The following is a 22,591-nucleotide window of genomic DNA, read 5'->3' as shown; positions in this document are numbered from 1 at the left end:
CCAGGATCAAACTTGAGATCTTTCTGCCTCAGACTCCCGAGTAGCTGGGGTTACCGACAGGTGTCACTGTGCCTGGCTGTTCAATTGAGTTTTGATTATAGTACAAAGACAACTGAATCCAATAGAGAAATGACTTTTAAAAATCATGATGGAGCCAGGCGTAGTGTCGCGTGCCTGTAATCCCACTGGCTCAGGAGGCTGAGGCAGGAGGATCACAAGTTCAAAGCCAGCCTCAGCAACTTAGCAATTTAGAGAGACCCTTTTTCTAAATAAAATACAAAATAGAACTGGGGATGTGGCTCAGTGGTTAAGTGCCCTTGAGTTCAATCCCCGGTACAAAAAAAAAAAAAAAAAATGGTACTGGAGCATTTGGATTTCAATACATGAAATAAGAGAAGACCCTTAATCCATACCTTATACCATATATACAAATTAACTCAAAATGGAGGACTATTAAATGTAAAATGCAGGACTATTAAATAGAGAAGAAAATATAGGAGACAATCTTTTGCCTTTGAATTAGACAAAGATTTCTTTCATATGACAACAAAAGTACAATCCATTAAAAAAAAACCAGTAAATTGGATTTTAAAAATTAAGAACTGTTGCTCTTTCAAAGACTTTGATGCCAGGCATGGTGGTGTATTTCGTAATCCCAGCTACTAGGGAGGCTGAGGCAGCAGAATGGCAAGTTCGAGATCAACCTGGGAAAATTAGTGAGAGCTTGTCTCATAATAAAAATAAAAATTTTTAAAAAGGACCGAGGATGTAGTTTAATGATAGGATGGTGGCATGTTTGACTAGCATGCTCAAGGATTTGGATTCAATCTACAATTCAGCAAAAGAAAAAAAAAAAGAATAAAGGAACAAGCCAGACTGGGAAAAAAACATTTGCAAGCACATATCTTATAAAGGACTTATATCCAGAATATACATCCTCAAAAATTAATAAGAAAACCATCCAGTTAAAAAATTGATCAAGCCAGGTGCAGTGGCACATACCTGTAATCCCAGCAACTCAGGAGGCTGACGCAGGAGGATCAAGACTTCAACGCCAGCCTCGGCAAAGGGAGCTGCTAAGCAACTCAGTGAGACCCTGTCTCTAAATAAAATACAAAATGGGACTGGAGATGTGGCTCAGTGGTCATGTGCCTCTAAGTTCAATCCCCAGTACCTGCCCCCCCAAAAAAATTGACCAAAAGATTTGAACAAATACTTAATTGATGAAAATATACAAATGTTAACAGCACCCAAAAAGATGCTCAACATCATTACTCGTTAGAAAAATACAATGAAAATCACAATAAGATAGTACTCCCTGCTACCAGACTGACAAGCAAACAAACTGAAGAATCAATAACAACAATAAAACACAAAACAACCAAACAAACCTAACAACACAACACTTCTTCCTTAAAAGAAGTCTGATCCTCGGCTGGTGGGAATGTAAAATTGGGCATCCACCTGGCAAACGACTTGGCTAAACTTAAGCATTTGCTTGTTATAAAGCTCAGTGTCTTAGTTCTAGGTATTGATTTAAGAGAAATGAAAACTTACCTTTCCCCCAAAACTATCCAAAAACGGTTACAATGGCTTTCTTTGTAACCGCCCCAAACTGGGAACAAATGGAGTATATTCATATGATGAAAAAACCAACTCAGTAATAAAAAAAAAAAATGAACAATTAACACAAACACTGACAGATCTCAAAGCATGTGCTTAGGAAAAAACAGAACAACAAAGCAACCAGATATGAAGAATCCATTCTACTTGATTCCAGTTATGGTTAGCTCTAGAGTTGGCAAAGGTAAGCTATAGTGACTGAAAAACCAGTTTTGTTGTTTTCCGGGGTCAGGTGTGAGCATATGGGACTAAGAGATTTTTACATTGATGGAAACGTTCTCTATTTTGATTATGGAGGGAATTACACACATGTGTACAATTCAAAATTCATTAAATTGTACACTCAAAATGAATGAATCTTACTATATTTATATTGAGGTAATTTATACCTCAGTATGTTTTTTAGAGATTACTATCCTTGTCTCTGGCAGGGGGGAAGGAAGGTGCCCTTGAACCTGTTGTATTTGGTGTTCACCTGAAGCCAGGTTCTCCCACAGGGGCGTCACTGCCCCAAAATGTAGACAGAGGGCTGGGCTGGTGGCTCAGTGGTAGAGCGCTCTTCTAGCATGTGTGAGGCGCTGGGTTCGATTCTCAGCACCACATATAAATGAATGAATAAAATAAAGATCCATTAACATCTAAAAAAAGAAAATATTTTAAAAAATGTAGACAGAAGAATATACCAGGAGAAAAAAAAAAAAAAAAACCACTTACCTCCATAAACACTGCATACAATCTATTTTCTCCTCCCATGGACTTTCTTGAATTCCTTGTTTTAGACAGATAATTTAAAAATTGATTTTATTTCGGCTGAATATATAAAGCCATGCTTATTTGGGAGAGTTAGAAATTATAGATAAAGCCAGAATTCTCTTTGACCACTTATCTCAATCTTCTTCCCATTTCACCAGTCAAGATGCAATTGTGACCGGAATGTGGATTATTCTAGCTTTCTTTCTTTCTTTTTTTTTTTTTTAATTTATATTTTAGCTTAGGGTGGACACAGTATCTTTATTTTATTTGTATGTGATGCTGAGGATCGAACCCAGTGCCTCATGCATGCTAGGTGAACGCTCTACCACTGAGCCACAACCCCAACCCTATTCTAGCTTTCTTTTGAAAATATTTAATTTTTTGTTCTTCAATTTAAAAATTTAACATATCATGCTAATTTTTGATAAATTAATGTTGCAACTCTTAAGCATTGTTTCCTGGTTTGCATTCTCTTCACCCTAGCTCATTTTTCGACTTCAGTCTTCCTTCTCATCCTGCTCCCATACCAGGTAACCATGTCAACAACATAGATCATACCCCTTTCTTTGTGCTCATGTAATCATGTATGTAAGGTACATACATATATGTGTATTTCCACACGTGTACATATGTAGTTTTTTTTTTCCAGTACTGGGGATGGAACCTGGGTGTACTCTACGACTAAGTTACATCTCTGCCTTTCTCTTATTTTTTATTTTGAAAAAGGGTCTTGTTAAGTTGGCCAGGCTGGCTGCAAACTTCCAATCTTCCTGCCTCAGCCTCCCAAGTAGCTGGGATTATAAGTGTGCACTACCTACAAAAGGCTAATAGCCCCTCATGTGGGCAAGATTACAGAGCAACTGGAAATCCTCTTTGGTATTTCTGAGTATATCAAATGGACCCAACATTTTGAAAAATAAACTTGCATTTTCCATTTTTGTTTCTGAAATTAAACATAGACACCAAATGTGAGTCCCCAAAATTCCACGTTTTACCCAAGAGAAGTGAAGACATAGGTCACAAAAGTAGCATTTAGTAACATTTTATTCATAATACCTAATATTTGTAGTTTGGAGTCTACAAATAGAAAAGTAAATACATTCTGGCAAATTTACCTATACATTGGGTAGTATTTAGTGAAGTCCTTTAATGCCTACTGTTCCATGTACTATGAATTAATAATAAAACAAGATAAATAAAGTTTATTTAAATAAAAAAAATAAGTGTACACCACCATGCCTGGCTCATACGTAGTTTGGTTGGCTTAGTCTGAACAACAACAACAACAAAAAGCATTTAATATATGCATTTTTGTAGCTAGTTTGCCTTATTCAATAGTACCTCAGGAATTCCTTCAAGTCATCCATTATAATCTAGGTCTCTTTTGTGTTCATGGCTGCCTAATTTTCTGTGGTATGCATGTACCATACATTATTCGACCATCTCCCTAGTGTTGAGGAGTTCAATTATTATTATAGAGCATATATTTTTCTTATAAAATTCATTCCTAAACTTTTTTTTTTCTATTTCCATTACTAGGTGGTTGTTACTAGAGAGCAGGGCTACTTTTTTTTTTTTTTTGTATATGTATCATGCATTTAGTCATCTTCCCAAGTTTAACATCAATTTCAGTGGCAATTTTCATGTGCTTGTTTTGTTTTACTGGTGTATCTTGAAGTTTCTAGGAATATAATCACATTTTTGTCTTTTCCTTTGAATGTTTATGTATTTTTTTCTATCGCCTTTAGAAACTCCAAGACAATATTAAATATTACCAGTGACAGCAGCAACCTACAAATTCATTTTAATTAAAGTAGTTTGTTTTACTATTTATGATAATAATTAATGTTGGGTTTAGAAAATAGTCCTTATTATGTTGTATATAATTGTTTTTTGTTTCAACTTTTGGTGGTGTTTTAATTAGAAATAGCTGCCATATTTTTCAAATGCTTTGTTAACATTTATGTCATGGCTACTTTTTTCTCCTTTAGATAATGGACTGCATAAATCCTTCCTTATATAATGGATTGTGATCAGAGATTTCTTGATATTGAAATATGCTTACATTCTTGAAAGGACTGCTTCATCTTATTATATTATACCTTTGATACATTGCAGTAGTCTACTTACTAAAATCATATTTGGAATTTTTGCATGTGAGCTCCTAAGTGTGTAGGTGTACCTTTTTTTTAGTACTGTATTGAGTTTACAGAAAAAATAACTAAATACATGAATAAAATAAAATGTTTAAAAATATTTTTTTGAGTTGTAGATGGACACATTTTATTTTATTTTTCTGTGGGGCTGAGGATCGAACCCACACGTGAAGCAAGCACTCTACCATTGAGCTCCAACCCCAGCCCCTGTATTGAGTTTTGACATCAGAACATGTGCTTCATGAAACAGGAGTGCTTGCTATACCTTTCTATCATTTGGTTTATAAATGAGTTTGTTTAAATGGCATTGTAGTTATCAGTAAAATAAACTCGTTTGGCTACAGTCTGTTTTAGATCCTTTAATTACTCCTTCAGTATCCTTTGAGGTAATATCCCAGTTTTCTACTTATCTTACTGGTTTTGGTGATTTATGTTTGGCAGGATATTTTCTGATTCCTCTGCGCTTTTTAGATTTGTTGCCATTATGAATTCTTTCCTCTGTTATCAATGACTTATGTTTCCTTTCTTGTCTCTAATATTGTACATTTTTGCTCTCTCCCTCTATTTAAGAGGATTTATTAATCTTTGTAAATATCCAGGTTTTATGTTTATTTGCTATTTCACTTTTGGCCTCTATCCATTTCTCCTTTCTGGCTTTTTAAAGTTACTATCTGCTACCTTATTAATATGAATCATGTTTCTTTACTAAAAAAAAAAAAAAAGTTTCTCATCCAAGGCATTTAAAACTATACATTTTCCTGAGTACAGCTTTGGCTGCATGTTATAGGTTTCCATACACTGTGTGCTTATTGTTGCTTTCTAGATAGTTTGTAATTTTCTTTAACTTTCCTCTTTGACCCAAGAATACATAAAATTGTTTCTTAATTTCCATGCAGTTACATATGTATAGCCACATGATAGTGATAGTGGAAGTTGGGCTGTAAATTGTTACCTATTTAAATCTGTGGGGTTTTTTTTCCTGCAAAATTTACTTGAGTAAATCTTTGTGTATGTTCTATGGATATATGTAAAAATAGATATTCTCTATTCAAAGTTTTATCACTGCTCTCTTTGTTTTTAAGGATTGTGTCTAGGGTGCTTACTAAAAGTTAAGTTCTATCCGGGTCTGGTGGTGTACGCCTGTAATCCAGTGGCTTGGAGGCTGAGGCAGGAGGTTCACAAATTCAAAGTCAGCCTCAGCAATTTATCGAGGCCCTAATCAACATAGTGAGACTCTGCCTCAAAATAAATAAAATAAAATAAAATACAAAGGGCTGGGGATGTGGCTTAGTGGTTAAGTGCCCTTGGGTTCAATCCCTGGCACCAAAAAAAGTCAATTTAAAAATAAAAGTTAAGTTCCATCACATCTGATACTGACACTTCAATTCCTGTCTTTTATTTTGGTTTGCATTTGCCTATTTTCTTTGTCACCCCTTTATTTTCAGCCTCCTTTATCACTTATATGTGTTTCTGTACCCGGCATGGAACTGGGCTCTTCCCCACCAACTCCTCCTGCCACCAAACTGTTACTGTTTTATAACAGTAGCAAATTCAATCCATTAGTATTGAGACAGTGCTGGATTCACTTAATTTCATTCTTTCCATCCTATTTTGTATATTAAATTGCCTATTGTGGTTTCTTTTCCTTTCCCAGTTTTTGATTTTTTTCTATTCTCTTTTTAATGTTTCTCTATGAAACACTAGAGTGTTTCCTCTAATTGGCATTTTTCTACCTCTTCATTGGCTTAGGTGGGCACTTAGGTTCAAGGCCCCCACTCACCCCACCTCCCAGGCGCACCCAGTCCTGATGCTGACACTGGTCACCAGCCTTGAACCCAGGGGCAGCAGGATGTCCTAGAGATGAGATTTCATTCTGACCATGGACAAATTACCTGTTATTGTTTGGACATAAGGTGGCCTCCAAAAGCTGATGTGTGAGATGACACAAGAAGGTTCAGGAGAGACGACTGGGTTATGAGGACCTTAATCCAATCAGTGAATTAATCCCTAATTGGATTAACTGAGTGGGAACTGAAGGGGATAGATAGCATGTGGCCGGAGGAGGTGGGTCACTGGGGGTGTGTCTTTGGGGTACATATTTTGTGTCGGGTGAATGGAGTCCCTCTCTGCTTCCAGATCATCATGTGAGCTGCTTCTGATGTACCCTTCTGATGTACACTGTACCCTTCTGATGTTCAGTCTCACATTGAGCCCTGGGGAATGGAGCCGGCTGTCTATGGACAGAGACCTCTGAAACCATGAGCCCCCAAATAAACTTTCCCTCCTCTAAAATTGTCCTTGTCAAGTCTTTTAGTCACAGCAGTGAAAAGGTTGACTAAAATACGACCTATCTTCTTTGTAGACAGGCTCCCAGCAGGTGCAGGACTAACTAGATTGTGACCCATCTGGCTCACAGCTGGTGTGCCTGTTCCCTGTGTCCCCTCTCTCTAGGCTCCTGGGCTGTGCTTGGGCCTCACCTTCCTTTGAGCTGAGCCATCAGAATGAGGACGGCCAAGATGGCCCTTTTCAGGTCTCTGGCCCACTCGGCTCAGAATTCCTGGAAGGCATTTCTCACATCAGTCCCCACAGTTCTTCTGTCTCTGGAGGACAGCAGAGATGATCCTTCAAGGTAATGAGACACTGGAGCGTTGTGGCCCTGTCTATAGACACACAGGAGCTGGCGTGGCACCCAGTGCTACTCTCTCCAGCCTCTCCCTAGGTCCTTGGTATAGTGGGGATGCTCATAAGATGGTTGTTAAAGCAGGAAATCAGAGGAGGGACCCAAGAAGGCCATGTCCTGGGGACCAGGGCTTTTCCTGAGGCCTTGAGGGAATAGCAATAGGAATACTCTAAACTGCATGCTTTATTCCATACAAACCCGGTGCCTTGGCTGTCTGTGTCTGGGGCCACAAATCGGAGGAATCCCGCTGGTTACCACCAGGTCTTTGTCCCCAATGAGCTGTCTCGGTTCTTATGCTTCTTCTCAATTGCTTGGTAAACAGGAGGCTGCAAACACTGCAGAAGATCTCTCTCTATACCTTCAGTTTTGTGATGCTAGTTATTTCTATTTGGCAAAACTCTGAATTCCTTAAGGACACAGGCCAGGCTTCCAGTCCCATTCAGGCATCTGGAGTGTGCCCTGGCACCTTCTCCCACACACTGTTGGAAACTAGCAGAGGCAGGTAAGAGGGGGGTCACTTAGCTCCTTCTAGGCTGTTCCCCACTTCTGGGTCCTACAGTCTCATAGGACCTTTGCCACGTATTCCCTGAACTCCCAGGGATTCTGAGCACCTCCACAATTAATCTGCCCTACTTTCTGGCCTGCTTTTCCACCTTAATGCTCTCCAGTCCCTCGTTACAATGGCTCAACAGGGAAAGGACTTCTTGGTTGGAGGCCCCCAGATCAACACTCAAGCCAAAGGGCGAGGCGGGGCAGGTGGGACTCGGTGATACCCTCTCCCCAACCCCCACAGCGGCTCTCCCCACCCCAGTCCTCTCCCACGGTGCAAGGACACCAGACAACCCTGTTCAAAACAGTTTATTTTATTTTATTTTTTGTCAGACAAACACATTGATTTCTGGACCACAGTAGAGGATGGAAACCTTTCACAAACTTATTTATTTGAAAATACAAATATAAAATTATACTTTCCACATCTGTGATGTGAGAGACTGCCATCCACATAGTAATTTTTTTACAACAAGGGCTTTAAGAAAGCCACACACAAAGACCTGAAAGATGCTTGAGATAGATATATATATAGATACATATATATGTATATATATAAAAAAAATACTCACTACCAAAGTTCTCATCGGTTTCATACTAAAGTATAAAAGTAAGGGTGAGGTCAGCCACAGTGCTAGGGAAAGTTTTATTTAGATACATTTATGTCCACATGAAACGCTTAGACTTGCAACCTATTACATATGGAATTCCGAGTTTACAACACACCGTGAACGGCAGATTGGCTAGCCCACGCTACTCAAGAGCACACTCACAGACTCCACACGGGATGGTACAGTATGTACAGAATACAGTAGCAGGAGCCTTCACCGAGGCTCTGGAACTTTTGTCTCTCAGTCCCCGTTCCCTTCCCCTCTCGCTCCCTGCCTCCCGGAAACGAAATCCTGTCTGAGACAATACATTCTGATTATTAGATAGCCGGGTATTTGGATTAAGGTTGCTCCCCGAGAGGGGTGGGTTTGATTCACATGATTTTTGTATTTTAGTTTACTTACTTATTATTATTATTCTTATTTTTTTTTTTTTGGTGAAAGGAAAAAAAGAAAAAGAAAACGAACACATGACAGTATTAAAGTATTGCTTAACTTCCAGCATCATCTGGTGTAGTGTCCGTGCCCAGGACTGAGCTGAGCTGACCTCTGCTTGTTTTCTGCTCTAGGGTGAGGGTGGGCGACTCCCCAGTGTCTCTATCCAATGTGCTTGCCTGCAGCCGGTCCCTCTTCTCTACCCTCTACCCTCCTGGCTTTTGTCTTCCTTGGAAGATCACCTGGCTGGTAAAGCACATTCAAGATAAAAAAAAAAAAAAAAAAATTCTCCCCTCCCCACCTGTTCCCCCTAGTCTCCCTCTGTCCCTGTGTGTCACTTCCAACTGATAAAGTATGAGTTAGTGTTTCTTTTGTAAACAATTTCATATGCAATATAATACAGAAAGCATGGCTGACCTTCAATAAAAAAATGTAGTAAACTATATTGCTTTATTCTTGAATATGCTGCAGTGAGTGAATGGCAGAATGAAGCAGTGTGGTGGTGGTGGTGGTGGAGGCTAAGTCCCTAGCCCTCGTTTGCACTAAAGATCAAAATAGGTTTTGTTTCTCTAGTTGGAACCAAAAATAAAAATTTTCCCCCAAAAAAGAAAAAAAAAATCCCAAATAAAACAAAACTAAATAACCAAAAATAAGAAAACTCGAAGATTGAAAAAAAAAAAAAAAAGGAAAACAAAAACTGAACACCTTTCAGGTCATTAGAACCAACAATTACCCAATGATTTTTATACTAGTCTAGCAAGATGTGTGTAACATTCACTGGCTGTGAACTGCTGTGCAGTGAGACATTAAATCCACAGCAATTGAGCCATGCTACCTTAAAGCCCAAGCTACAAGTTCAAATTAAGATGATGGTTATGAAGGATAAAAACGCAAGGCCTGTCGGGGCTTCGTTTGAATCAAGCCAATGAGCGACTGGGATAGAGCACGAGGCCGTCTGGTGGTCCAGAGCGGGATGAGGAAGGCCACCAACAACCTCTGCAGAGGCTCCTGGAGAGGAGACCCCGGCTTGCCAACTCCATCTACCCCATGGCCACTCACTCTCCTCTGCTCAGGAGAAGAGGAGGTCGGGGCTTCCAGCAGATGGATCTGAAAGCCGGGGTTCCCGGTGGCTACACCAAGAGCCATCAGCCAAGAGGGTTTCTCCCTCAGGGAAGGTGAAAGGTGGGTCCCAGGTTCACCATTGAGCTTAACTGAAACAAAGACGAGGCGGAACATCAGTGCTAAAAGAATTTACAAAAATCATTTGAAATGGACTTCTAGATGAGGTGGGGGGGGGACTAACGTGAACCTTAACCTAGGTAGCCACATTAAAACATATCAGATTTCCACGAGATTTGTGCTATGGGCTACTGGGTCTCTTCAAAAGGTATATAAACATCTAAAACATATTCACACAGATTATCAATTTCTTCTGAGCATTCTTAAAAAAATATTTTTTTTTCTCTTAGTAAAATCATTTTAATATACCATGCCTCCCTCTTTTAAAAAATAAATTAAAAAAATCCAGTTTTGCATATCTAGCATTAGCATTTAAGGTAGTATGGCACACCCCTTCACAGTGAGGGGGGGTGGGGGATCCACAAAATGCCGTAGAGTTGGTCGGCATTTGAACATTGTGAGACCTTGGGTTAGTTGAAACCACATCAGATCAGGAAAAATAAAAATTAAACTTGAAATTGAAAAAAAAAATTAAAAGGAAAAAACTGCCCCAAAATTATCAGCATTTTTTTTTCTTTTCATAAATAAGAGAAAGTTCTATCCTTACTGGTCCTAAATCTGAATAACTATGTCTAGTTTTTTTTTTTAAAACCTTAATTACATTATACCTATCAATATGTACTAGAAGAAAGAGGAGAAAAAAAGTCACTACACTAGTACCAGGACAGCACGCTTACAAGATAGCCATTTTATACATTATTAACAGACAATGATCAACCAAGAATCTTCTACGAGGTGATGGGGATGCAGAGAAAAGGAAGGGGATACAGTACGTCACCAACATGGACAAAAGTAACTAAATCCCCTTGCTAGACACTGAATCTGGGAATTTATTGTCTCTTTTTTCTTAAAATAAAACTTCTATTTTGTTATTTTATGATTTGAGGAAGTTCTGATATTTTAAAAGCATCCAGCATTTTATTTAACCTGGTTGTTTGGAAATTAATACATTTAAAAAAAATAGAAAGGAAAAAAAAATCCCCCCTCCCCCCCCGCAAATCTCTCCAAACAACCTAATATTTTACTGGAAAAACAAAGAACATGATTCTCTCTTTTAAAAAAAATGCTGTAGCTGTTTAATAAGGATTGAAAAAGGCTTTTTTTTTTCTTTCTTTCTGAGTTAGTATTTTGAAGTCTTTAGTTTAAAGATGCTTTTGCCCTACCATGTCTGTGAATGTCTACATTAGTCTACTTTGTTAGTAAAATTTATAAAAATAGGAGTGCAGCAGCTCTTTATAATAAATGTCGCATTCAGTGTCTCATACTGGCTGTGCCTTAAGTACCAAATTTATAAACGTAACAATTTAAAAAATATTAATAAAACGTCAATATCACATCTTTTAAAAAGAAAAAAATATATATCCACACTACAATATGTTTTAATGCCATCTATTGAGTTGTACTTCTATAAGTTGCTGTTGCTGACCTATTACCAATATTTAAAAAAAAGTTAAATTAAAAAATATCCTTCATCATAAGTGTCTTTCCCCAACCGAGGACCATATATTATAACAGCCAAATGTTAAACATGTGCAAACAGGAAACTGTCAGTTTTTCCCACCAGTCACAGTGCAGTGATGTTTATACTTTTTATTTTTAAAATTCTGTTTACATCTACAATAAATTAAAAAAAAAAAGAATTCTTCCATAGCCTCTCTGGTGATACTTGCAGCACTGAGGTATTAAAAAAAAATATATATAAACCAAAAGGTTGCTTTCCTAATTTGTAAATAGAAAGTGAATGGAGAAAAGGTTGTATTCATGCAGGTGTATCCACTCTGGGCCCAGGGGCCCCCAGATCTGGGGCTGGGGTCGGCAGGGGAGGGGGAGGAGAGAGGCAGAGGGTCCTAGGAACGTTTGGAGGTGCTGAAATGATTGGACGATAGAAAATGATCAAATATTTAAAAATTAAGACTGAAAAAGAATGTCCCCTCCCTGACCCGCCCCCAAGCCAAACAGGTGTGCTTTGAAACTTTAAATATGTTAAATATTAAAATTGTAGCTTTGTCTTTAAAAAACGTCTTGGGAAAAGCAGTTTTTCATATTTTAAATAAAAATCTAGCTAGACGGTAACATCTGAAGCTGTGCACAGACAGAGAGGTTGATAGGCTGGTAGGATACTAGTACAGTTCATAGGTCTATCGCACTGACGACAGAGCTCGACAGCGCCCTCACTTGTCCGGGGTCGTCCTGGCAGCTGGGTGTTCCTCAGTCTCAGTACCGGACTCGGTCAACCTTCCATCCATCCCCTCCTCCTTCCCGAGCATCAAACTGCCTGGGACCGACTCCCTCACAAAAATATTTCTTTTTTGATTCTCTCTTTCTTAATAGTTTCTATGTAGTTAATGGAATTGTATTTACAACATTTCTTTTTTTTTCTTTTTTTTTTTTAGAATTCACAATTTCAAAAAACCTTATAATATGACCTCTTTCAACAGAAAAAAAGCACTTATAGAAAAGGAGGACACCCAAAACATGGTCGTCCTTACCTTATTGCCGAAAATAGATACTTAGGTTAACAAAGAGACATCACAAAAAAAGAACCGCTAGAGAGTCTGTTAATTAGCCTACTACATCTCACTTCGTCTACAACGCAAAACAGAAAGTTTACGCCCACCTCCCGCTCCCCTCCTCACAACAGCATCGTGGTGTGCTAAAGTTCCACCTGAAAAATTCATAGTCTCAGAATTGGTACCAAAATATGGAGAGCAACATCACCATCTCAGCATCCTTTAAAAGTGAGAACAGAATCAAAACGAGCAAAAAAAAAAAAAAAAATTGTTTAAAGAAAAAAAAATATAACTCCTTAATATAACAATTATACTATGGTTAGCTTTTGACTAGATATTAAAGCTAGGTGACTACTGGACTAAGTCAAAATCACTACCAAATTGTGATTCAAAGAGATTTAAAAGGAGGCGGGGAAGAGAGAAGGGGAAGGGAAACCATCAAGAAAAACAAAACAAAACCAAACCAAAAAATCATGGATTATATACACATTTAAAAGCTGTCGTCGTATATTACAGCAGATTCGTGAGATGAGATGTAGTCAACCCTCGATCCGAAGTGAGCCATCTCTGGTTGGGATGAGGAGTGAGGCTGTGGGGGTCCAGGTCTGAGGACATCACCTAAACAAAGGGCCACTCAGAAACTTCGCCCAGTCTTGCCTGGACATCCAGGTATGCTCTGCAGGGCCGGGAAGGTCAGAAGGATCCCGAAGAGAACAGAGAGCAGCCGGGGGTGGAAGGAGAGAGAAAAAGGGTCAGGCAAGGGTGTGACTAACTGCCAACTGTCCAACTACGATGAGTTTCCAAAGGCCTAGGCTGGGAGACTGGGCACGTGTGACCAGGGTGGGGCTAACACCTTTCTGAGATCACAGCCTGGGAAATCTGAAGTCTAAGCCACGCCTGATGCCCAGGCGGGGGCAGCTCTGAGACTCCTTCCCTGATGGGCTACAGGACTGGAGGCTGCTTGTGGTAATGGCGGTAAGGGTCTCGCCAGCTAACGACAGGAGGTCCCCGCCTCCTATCCCCAGGCTTGGACTTCCAGCCAGCTGGTCCAGCTGCACATTGACCAGATACTTTTTCTTTTTAAACTGGCTTTCAAAACTAAGTGGTAAAGAAAAACTTTTGCCTTTAGTAGATACCCATGGATAACCGAAAGTGCAAATGTATACTAAAAAAATTCATACTCTATACCAAAGGATTGAAGGTTGGGATACTTAGAAAAACAAAGTACACAACAACCCACTCGGGAAGATCAAAACTAAGTACAGGACTCAAAGACCTGCTGACTGGGTCGCCCTGAATTGGCTGTGGGTCTGGGCCCCTTTTTTATGGATGGCACCAAATGTCAGAAGGGCACCTCTGCTGGGGACAAAGTGTATGTCTGGCTAGTCCCCAACAGCCACGGTGTGATCCCGTGACTCGACTGGCTCACTTAGTTCCTTCTGGAAGGGGTAGGTTGCTGCCTCCATTCTCTTGGCTACGCCAGCCTTCTTGGGAAATTGAGTCCTAGAGTCGGGCGAGGGAGATGAGCTGACTTCTGCCTACCCCCACCCCTGGGAGGGCGCTGGGGGGAGGAGGTCCACACTCCTCTTCCGGGAGAGGAAGGGAAGGAGGAGCACCAGCATCGCTGTGGTGCCCAGTGATTGTTTAATTCCCTCTTCATCTGACTCCATGGGGATGGGGGCTGGAGCTCTCTTCAATCCCCAGTCTTTGGACCTATCGGTCCTCCCTGATCTACAGAGAAACCTTTCTGGGCCCCCAAACCCAGCTTAATTAGTAGCGAGAAGCTCTCCTTCACACTGTTAGTGGCCTCTGGCTCTGGCCAGCAATGGCTGGGTCAGTGCTTGAAGGGGAGTGGAGGTGAGGGCTGGGGAGAATTCACACACATGGCTTATTGGGTTAAGAGAGGCAGCTGCGTTAGTTGAGGTGATTCCTTAGCAGCAACATGAGAGGAATCCAGAGATCTGTGGAGCTCAACTCAACCTGGTCCCCAGCTGGTCCCACCAGACCCAGTCCTGGCTGACTCAGGGCACCAGAGACCCAACTCTTGGGCCTTTTCTATCCCACTCCAAGAGCCAAAGGCTCTTGTGCGCCAGTGGGATTTCTTGAGTGGAACCCATTCTCAGGCCTCAGCTGTCACCCTCCCACTTCAAGGAGATCGGCTGGTGTTCCAACCTACCCCCCTCAACCTCACGTAGTAATGCAGCACACATCTAGTGCTTTCCAGGATAACCCCTCTCCCTGCTTGGAGTTCTTCCCAAGAATGACAGACACTCATATTTGAGGAGAATGTGGCAGGAGGCTTGCTCACTGCCCGCCCCAACCTCCCTCTCCTCTGTCCCACCCCCTCCATATCCCCATCAAAGTGATTTAAAAAAATGTTTAATTAACTTGAGCTCAGTTTAAAAGGTTAGGAAACTGGCAGGGATCCAAATCCACGTTATGCAGGTGATGTCGTTAATTTAATTTGCTTTTCGTGCGGTAATCTGGATAATTACTCAGTAGTTACTGGCAAAAATGTTTTCTTTTCACTAAAAGATGGAGTCTGGCTGTTTGACTGCATGAATCCCATTGGCTGAGCCCCCAGACAGCCCTGGAGAGCTGAAAGGGCCCAGCAACCCACAAGGTCAGCTCACAGGACCTTCGGGAGTGGCCCTGGTCCCCGCCTCCTATCCCCAGGCTTGGCAGAAGTCCAGAAGTTCCTTACCTCCACCCCCCCCACCCCACCCCCATGGGCATAGTACGAAATCGCCTTCCAGTTTCCCACACTCTTGATTGTATTTCAAGACAGAGAAAGATGACGGTAGGGACTATACAGAAATGGAATAGAAAGAACCAACTGAAGAACCAAAAAAAAAAAAAAAAAACCCAAATCAAAAAAAAAAAAAAAAAGAGAGAGAATAAAAAAAGGTGAGGTCATGATTAAAAGCTGGAGGAAGGGATGAGAGATTAAAAGACTGGATTTGTTCTTGCCCCCACCCGCCTGAAAAGGGGTCCAGAAAGAGGAGGGAGAGATGTTGATGTGATGAGACAATGGCATGCTCATACATGTATGACCAGTGCACATACATGTACGGGCACACCGGCAGGGCGGAGACACATGGCAGAGACGGTAATACCTCAGAGTGAGATGGCAACGAAAGCACCTGCTCAATGGTATCCATTTGTAAAGGCCGTTGCAATCAAAGGTCCCTAAAATTGCACAATTGTTAAGGTCATCAGTGCGCTATACATGGGAACAGATTGTCATATTCTGGGAAAGAAAATTATCTCTAGGACTAGTCTGTGGTTGCCAGCATGAATATGTAATTCTGAGACACCGTGCCATGAGGGGCCAGGATGACATCCTCTCCAGCTCCAGTCCCTCCCTCCCCCATGACCCCCACCCCAGCCTGTCTGCTGACACAAGGGAAACCAAGAGCCAGATTCAAAGGGGTGGGTGTGTAGTGGGGCTCATGCCCCAAATGATGGGCATGGGGGCCCTGACCCCAAAGGGCAAAGATAAGGACCTGTGTCCTGGGTTCCAATGGTTCAAGCTGGGGAGAAGAAATCCCAGTGCAGACAAACTGTGTTGCTATGTGGGGTTTTTCAGAGAAATCACTGTAGCATACGGGTCCAAAGACTCAGGTTTTCAAAAAACAAGTAGGGTCTGTGTTTCTGGACACTGAAAATGGAAATGAGTCGTGTTCTAAGTGGTGATAGACGGTTCCCCAAGTCGATGCAGCTCTTGGATGAATAATAACATTCTGGATTTGGTACTCCAGTTGATCCGAAAGGATTAGACTCATCAAACTACTGACTCAAGAGATACTGTCTTGGGAGTGAAACTGAACAAGGACCCAGGCAGCACAGATAGGACTGGCAGATGAGTGTGTGTGTGTGCAAGAAAGAGAGAGATGGGGAGAGAAAAATGTGTATATGATTGTGTATGCACAAGTGTAATGCACAGGGGCATGGATGGGGCCGCCCTGGTGCCCCAGACTGTCTGCACAGGCTCTGTTCTCCCCAGCGCAGCCCTTAAGGCAAAGCTTGCCCGCTCTCTCCCACATGTGAAGTCTGACAGGGACGTGACCTGGGACAGCAGTCACTCCCATCTCAGCTCAAAACCAAACTGCCTCCAAAATGCCGAGGTGGGCTAGGGCAGGGGTTGGCCAGTTTTCTGTTTCCAAAATGGAAGGGGAAGCGAGCAAGTGGGGCTCAGGCACATTCATGCTCACACACCAGGAGGGAGAAGAACAATACAATCTGAAAACAGCATGCAAATCTGTTAAGCAAATTTCCAATGCCTGGATTAGTCAGATTATAGAACCACAGAGCATTACAAATATCAAATGCATCTGGCCTTCGGGGGGCCACAGCTAAAGAACGCATATGGGAACTTACTTGGAACCTGGAAACTGTAAGAAATGTTAGCAAAAGAAATGGCCTGGGAGGGGGCTCGCCCTCCACACCACCTCCCAGATACCAGAGCTACCAATGGACATCAGTCGGGGACTCTGCTGCCTAAGATGACTACCCCTGATGGGAGGGGGGTGGCTTGACACTGAGTACCTACTGTGTGCGGGGTGCACACTGTTTCTGCTCATTCTCACCCAATGTTTGGAGGGAGGTAAACTATTCTTGTTCTGCAGCCAGGTACGTGAGGCTCACGGGGTTATATAAGTGGCTCAAGGTCGCAAGGGCTAAAGGTGACTGAGTGGTGACATGAATCTGAACTGCTCACATACGTTCTAGTTCATCACAGGGCCACTTAGGAGGTCCTTGGTATATGCCCAGACAGAGCAGTGTCAGCCTTCAGTAGCTGGCGTGACCGTTGATGGGGACCCACTGTCCTCTCCTCTGCCCCTAACTCATGGGCTGCAAGGAGTTGGTCAGGTAGCAGGAGGCAGGAGGGCAGGAAGGCAGGTACTTACAGCTATGCCGTGGCCGAAGCCCGAGCCCGGCTGTGGGCTGGCCGCGCTTATGTAATTCCCCACTCCGGAGTCCTGGCTGGCAGGGCCATAGAGATCGGCGACAGGTCCTGGGCTGTTGGCCCCCGGGAAGCCTCCGGGCCGCGCCGGGTTGGAGCCTGCCGGGGAAGCGGGCGCGCCAAAATTCGGTTGAGCACTGTAGCTATTCAGGACTGGTGTGCAGAGAATAGAGCTGGGTATGAGGCCAGAAGCCAGGCATGCACCGATCATTACAAGCCAAACACTCGAGAAAAACAGCTGAGGCCCAACTTCTAACACTCAACCAAGGCCATGCGAAAACATGAGCAGGGACTCAAGAATACTCAGCCCAGGCTACTACTAAGAAGCTTGGAGCTCCAAAAATAGAGAAGAAAAAAACGATCATTCAACACACTACGGCAACCAACCGGAGGTGCTTCACTGCCCACCAAATTATCACAATAGAAATAGAGATATATATGGAGGAGAGAGAAAGAGAGAGAGAGAGATTTTTTTTTTTTCACATCTGAATTGACGCTCATGCAGTCTTCTAGATTTGGGCACGTTGAGACAGCATTCACATCCCATGCAAACTACAAAGGAACTAGTTTTAGACTACACATTGTGTTAATATTGATATTAAAACGTGACAGGAAACAAAGCAATTTGTGTCTAGGAAAAAAAAATCTTTGGGGAGGGGATTTAAAAAAAATTTTTTTTGTGTGTATGTTTCATTTTTCTTTCTTTTCTTTTGGATCCATTAAATGACAAATTTGTTTAAAGGAAAAAAAAAAAGACAAAAAAAGATCTCCATTCTGCATCCCTCCCCCACCCGATCCCCCTCCCCACTGGCTACTCCCTCCTTTCCCACCCCTCCCATTTATATCCCTGCATGAAAGTCGTTAATACTGAAGTGGTCGGAGGAGGATGGGTTATGTCATGGAGAGTTCGGGCATCTTAACGTAACGGTAATGATGGCGACAGAGGGTTCCCTTTTGGGGTGGAGAGCAGGGGATGGAGGGAGGGGATGGGGTGGGGATGGTAACCTGAAGGTTGGGCTAAAGCTGGGGTGGAGCCAAAGGTCCTACAGGACACCCACACACTCACCTCCTGCAGGAGAAGGAAAGGGGGGGATTTAAACCTTTTTTTCCTTTTGTTTAAACAACAACAACAAAAAAGACAAAGAAGTATGAATGCAGCATACCAACTAAACCACTTTACAGCTAAAGCTTATCTGTCCGAAATGCCTGCTCTGTTAGTTATCCTCAGGTATAAGCTCCACACTGAGAAAAAGAAAGCCTGGAATGCATCTTTGTGACAGAGGACTGACCTGACACCCACACACCTGGAGAGTGGCAGGTTGTGTCTGGGAATGGGGGTTGGGGGTGGGGGGAGGCAGAGCGTGATGCTTCCTCAGGTTCCTCGGTCTGCCTCCCCCGAATCCCATCATGCCCTTCCCAAAGAGGGGCACAGTCTATCGACCAGATTAATTTTATCTTTTCCCTTTAGTAGTTTAAACTTCATTTTCTTTTCCAAAATGGAATAAAACAAAACAAAAGAATCACAAACTCTTTTTAATGGTAAAAGTTAAGTTCTCATTTCAACCTCATGGTGAGTCTGGGGCTGGCCGCTTCGGGGCAACAGTCTGGTAGGAGTGGCCGGTCTCAGCATCACACACCTAGACGTCTTTAGTTCCACAAGGCTGCAGGGTCCCCTCTCCCTTCTACCTCCCCCGGCATCCCCTCTGTCCATGACAGCTGCCTTCCAGGGCAGAAAGGAAAGAGCATCTGAAGTGGACAGCAGAGTCGCTCTTGCCTTGGGGCCTGTGCAGAGGCCCTCACTTCTCCTGGGGCTTTGAAGAAGCTACAAGTGGATTGATTGTCACCCACTTGTCACAGGTGTGGGAAGAGACTGATGATACCCACTCACTGCCAGGCTGGCAAAAGACCAAGTGGGGACTTGAAGACACAAAGGAGACCAAACCAAGCTGAGCCTGGCTCCGGACTCAGCAGAGAAAATACAAACTGTTGCCTCTGGAAGCCCCAAGGTGAGCCCCTGAAGCTGCAGCCCATAAATGAACAAACAGGCTGATGGAGAGAAGAGGTTAGAGAGAAGGAGAAAAAGAATTATAGCTTAGAGCAAGCGAATGGCTTATTTGGCAATGTGCTGGAAGACAAAGGGGACTGGGATGTTTGAATATAGAAGATTAAACTTGCAGATAACATTTGGCCCGTCTCACTCACGAAGGCAAATATCAAGCCGAGCTATTCAAACGGCGGTATTATCTTGGTAGAACACCTCCCCCGCAGCCCTCAGACAGTGGACTTCTGGTTTCCCGGGCATTGGAACCCCTCCCTCTACAAAGAGCAAACTCCCTGTTCTGTCTTAGGGTTGGAGGGTGGGGTGGGCTTGGGGAGGCACAGTGTGAGATGAAGGGGAACATTTTCACCTCTGGTGGGATGCAGATCCAGGAAGATGCTGGGCAGGAACACCTGTCTAGCGGGTGGGGAGGAGGAAGGTTTTGGTGCTGACTCCTTCTGGCAGGAAAAGGGCCCTAGATAATAATCCAGCCAGAGTAAGGAGCCTTGGAGATAGGATGCAGCCTGGCCACGGAAGGACTACTATCCAGAGATGCCCGCCTGTAGAAGCTCAGAAGGTAACCTGTGTGCACAGAGACCTGGCGTCTAGGAGTCGGCCTGAAGTGAATTTCATAATGAGCAGCTCATCTTAGGTCTGGATCACCCCTCCCTGCTCAGTCATCTTCCATCAAATGACACTAAAATCACCGTGGAGAAGGCGCTGTATTAGAATGCAGCTTTTAAACCCCCAAGTCCCATTTTATTATGCACTTGCTCATCACAATGCCTGAGCCCCAGCCCAAAGTCACCTTGCAAATATCCCTCAGCGAGGGGCGGGGAGACTGGGCCACTGGGTCCCCACCAGAGGGCGCAATGGGCAGGCTATCAATGCTAGCTGTGGGCGGGTCTCCTCCAGGGGCAGTGGAAACTGCACCCTCAGGGGCTGAGCACCCAGGAGAGATGTCTCCAAGCTCCGCAGTCACCACCTGCCTCTGTCTCTCTGTGGCAGAAGAACCATGCCCCAGGGAGCGTGCTCAAGTTCCCAGTCAAGCCATCTGAAAATCCAGGCATCTTTGGGAAGACTCAAAAAAACAACGGCTCTGGCTGGCAGGACAGAATGAGGATGGACACTGAGCACATAAACTTGTCAGGACTGTGCCTGCTGTCAGATGGGGGAAGCATCAGGGACAATGCAATTTTCTTCTTTAGGGAAGTCAGTGTCATTTCACGTATCGAACACTGGCTGGCTATATGGTAAAGGGGGTCATCTGAGGACCCCCTCTCCTAGGGGCAGGCCTGCCGCTGAGCAGCATCTGCCATGAGGGTGCTTTCTGCGGAAGCCACTCTCCAGTCAATCCTCAGTGTCCTAGGTGGAGGGCACCTTCCTCCAGGCACGTGGCTAGAATTGGTCCTATATACTAGGATCAGGTTAGAAAGAGGACAGAACATCACTCTTAATGGTCAAGGGCACCTTGTTGTCCACTGCTCTGCTATGGTGTGTGTGTATATAGAGGGAAGAAGCAAATATTGTTGAATAAACAGTGTTGAGATTGATAAATTGGATATTATAATGCCTGTCCCAGAAGAGGGCAATGTCTTGCAAATACCTTGGCATTTCTGCAATATAAGCTGTGAGTGTTAAGTGGCTTGGGACAAGCCTTATACCAGGCTGGTCGTTTGGGGGCTCATTCCTCCATCATTGGGCTCTGGGCAGTGTCCTAATCCTGGGCAAGTTCCTTCTGAACCTCACACCTCTACCACCCAGCATCCTTTGGGCTTTCCCAGTCCAGGCAGTACCTTCAGGAGGTGGCTACAGTGTAGAGAAAGGGGGCATTGGACTTGGAGTCAGAAGACCTGTGTGTGACCCAGGCCCCGACCTTCCAGCTGTGTGCCTTGGTCCAAGCCCCTCCAGCCCATGCCATTGTTTGTAATGTGAGTGACGTTTGCCTTATTCAGCCTGACGCTGGGCTGCTTCGAGGAGTGAAGAAGAGAAAGTGCTCTGCGACTTGTCAAGTTTAAAACAAATACTCTCATTTTTGAGATAGTTGTGTATGCAGAGCCCAGCAAGGCAGGTGCCATATGCAGATTTAGGAAAATCTGATATAGGAGAATGCAATTCACTTGCCATACAAATCAGGAGGTGATTTACAAAAAGATCCAATTCATCCGCTTCATGCATATAATCATCTTGGACCTGAAGGAAGGACTACAGGGGTGGGGGAAGGAGACAGGAAGCAAGGACACTAAATCTCACTGAGGACAGCAAGAGGAAATGCACTTGAGTGAAAGGTGGAGGCATCTTACATGGACCAGAGGGAGGGGCTTCCTGTCCACCAAGGAAATGCCCTGATGGCTGACCCAGGAAAGCCCAAGAATCTTATCCTGGAGACCTTAACAGAGATGGGTGCTGTAGGCTCAGAAACTCAACAGTGCTAGACTGAAACTTGTGGGTCCCTTTCCCCGGGGTTAAAAAGAGCCGGGGGAGATGCGTGTATAGTCTGCAAGTGGCTCTCTGCCTACCTGTGGTTAGAAGGGGCTGGATTGAGAGTGAAATTACTCTTAAGGGTAGGGAAGTGGTGGGAGTCGGAATAGCTTCGCTTAGGTCTAGGAACGGTGTGGAAGTCTAGACATTTCTATATCCTTCTTAAATATCTTAGGCAAAAAGCTACAGCCAAGGATCCTGGGGGGTACCCCTGGAAAGGTACCCCTGGTACTAAGACCTGAAAACCGGACTATGAATGATCCAGAGAAAGCTACTGTGACAAAATCCTCTTCAGATGAGCTCAGCCCACATATCTGTGACAAGCCAGGGGTCCACTGAGTTCCAGCCCTAGGCCAGGCTCCTGGTTTGGTGGGTCTCACATTTCCCCAAAGGGCATGGCCACCCTCAAGACATTTCAGTCATTTGCTTTGTGAATCATCCATGACTGCTAGGTTTCATTTCAGGCAGGGGACCCTGGTGACCCCTGGCACTTTTCTAGGACACAACCTCTTCCCTGCCCAGGCAGATGCTGCTGCTCCAGGGCGAAGCCACT

The 22,591-nt window shown here is 43.5% G+C and overlaps 1 protein-coding gene across 7 annotated transcripts in view; it reads right to left on the bottom strand.

Moving 5' to 3' along the window:
• Window positions 1-8,059: 8,059 nt before the first annotated feature.
• The window catches only part of Msi2 (musashi RNA binding protein 2), a 367,496-nt gene continuing 352,964 nt past the window's right edge, over window positions 8,060-22,591 (bottom strand). For 2 of the 7 annotated variants that reach the window (XM_078042286.1, XM_078042289.1), the window contains 3 exons: window positions 17,464-17,672; window positions 15,670-15,742; window positions 8,060-13,229 (listed from right to left, as the gene is read on the bottom strand). In XM_078042286.1, the coding sequence (XP_077898412.1) occupies window positions 15,701-15,742; window positions 17,464-17,672 (251 nt within the window). In that variant the 3' untranslated portion in view covers window positions 8,060-13,229; window positions 15,670-15,700. The remainder of the gene's footprint in view (window positions 13,230-15,669; window positions 15,743-17,463; window positions 17,673-22,591) is intronic. The other 5 variants (XM_078042291.1, XM_078042292.1, XM_078042288.1 and 2 more) reach the window with 3 other exon arrangements.

This window comes from Ictidomys tridecemlineatus, chromosome 3 (genome assembly GCF_052094955.1).
Source record: "Ictidomys tridecemlineatus isolate mIctTri1 chromosome 3, mIctTri1.hap1, whole genome shotgun sequence".
In the NCBI taxonomy this organism is placed as follows: Eukaryota; Metazoa; Chordata; class Mammalia; order Rodentia; family Sciuridae; genus Ictidomys; species Ictidomys tridecemlineatus.
This window is presented reverse-complemented; position numbering and strand designations above follow the sequence as displayed.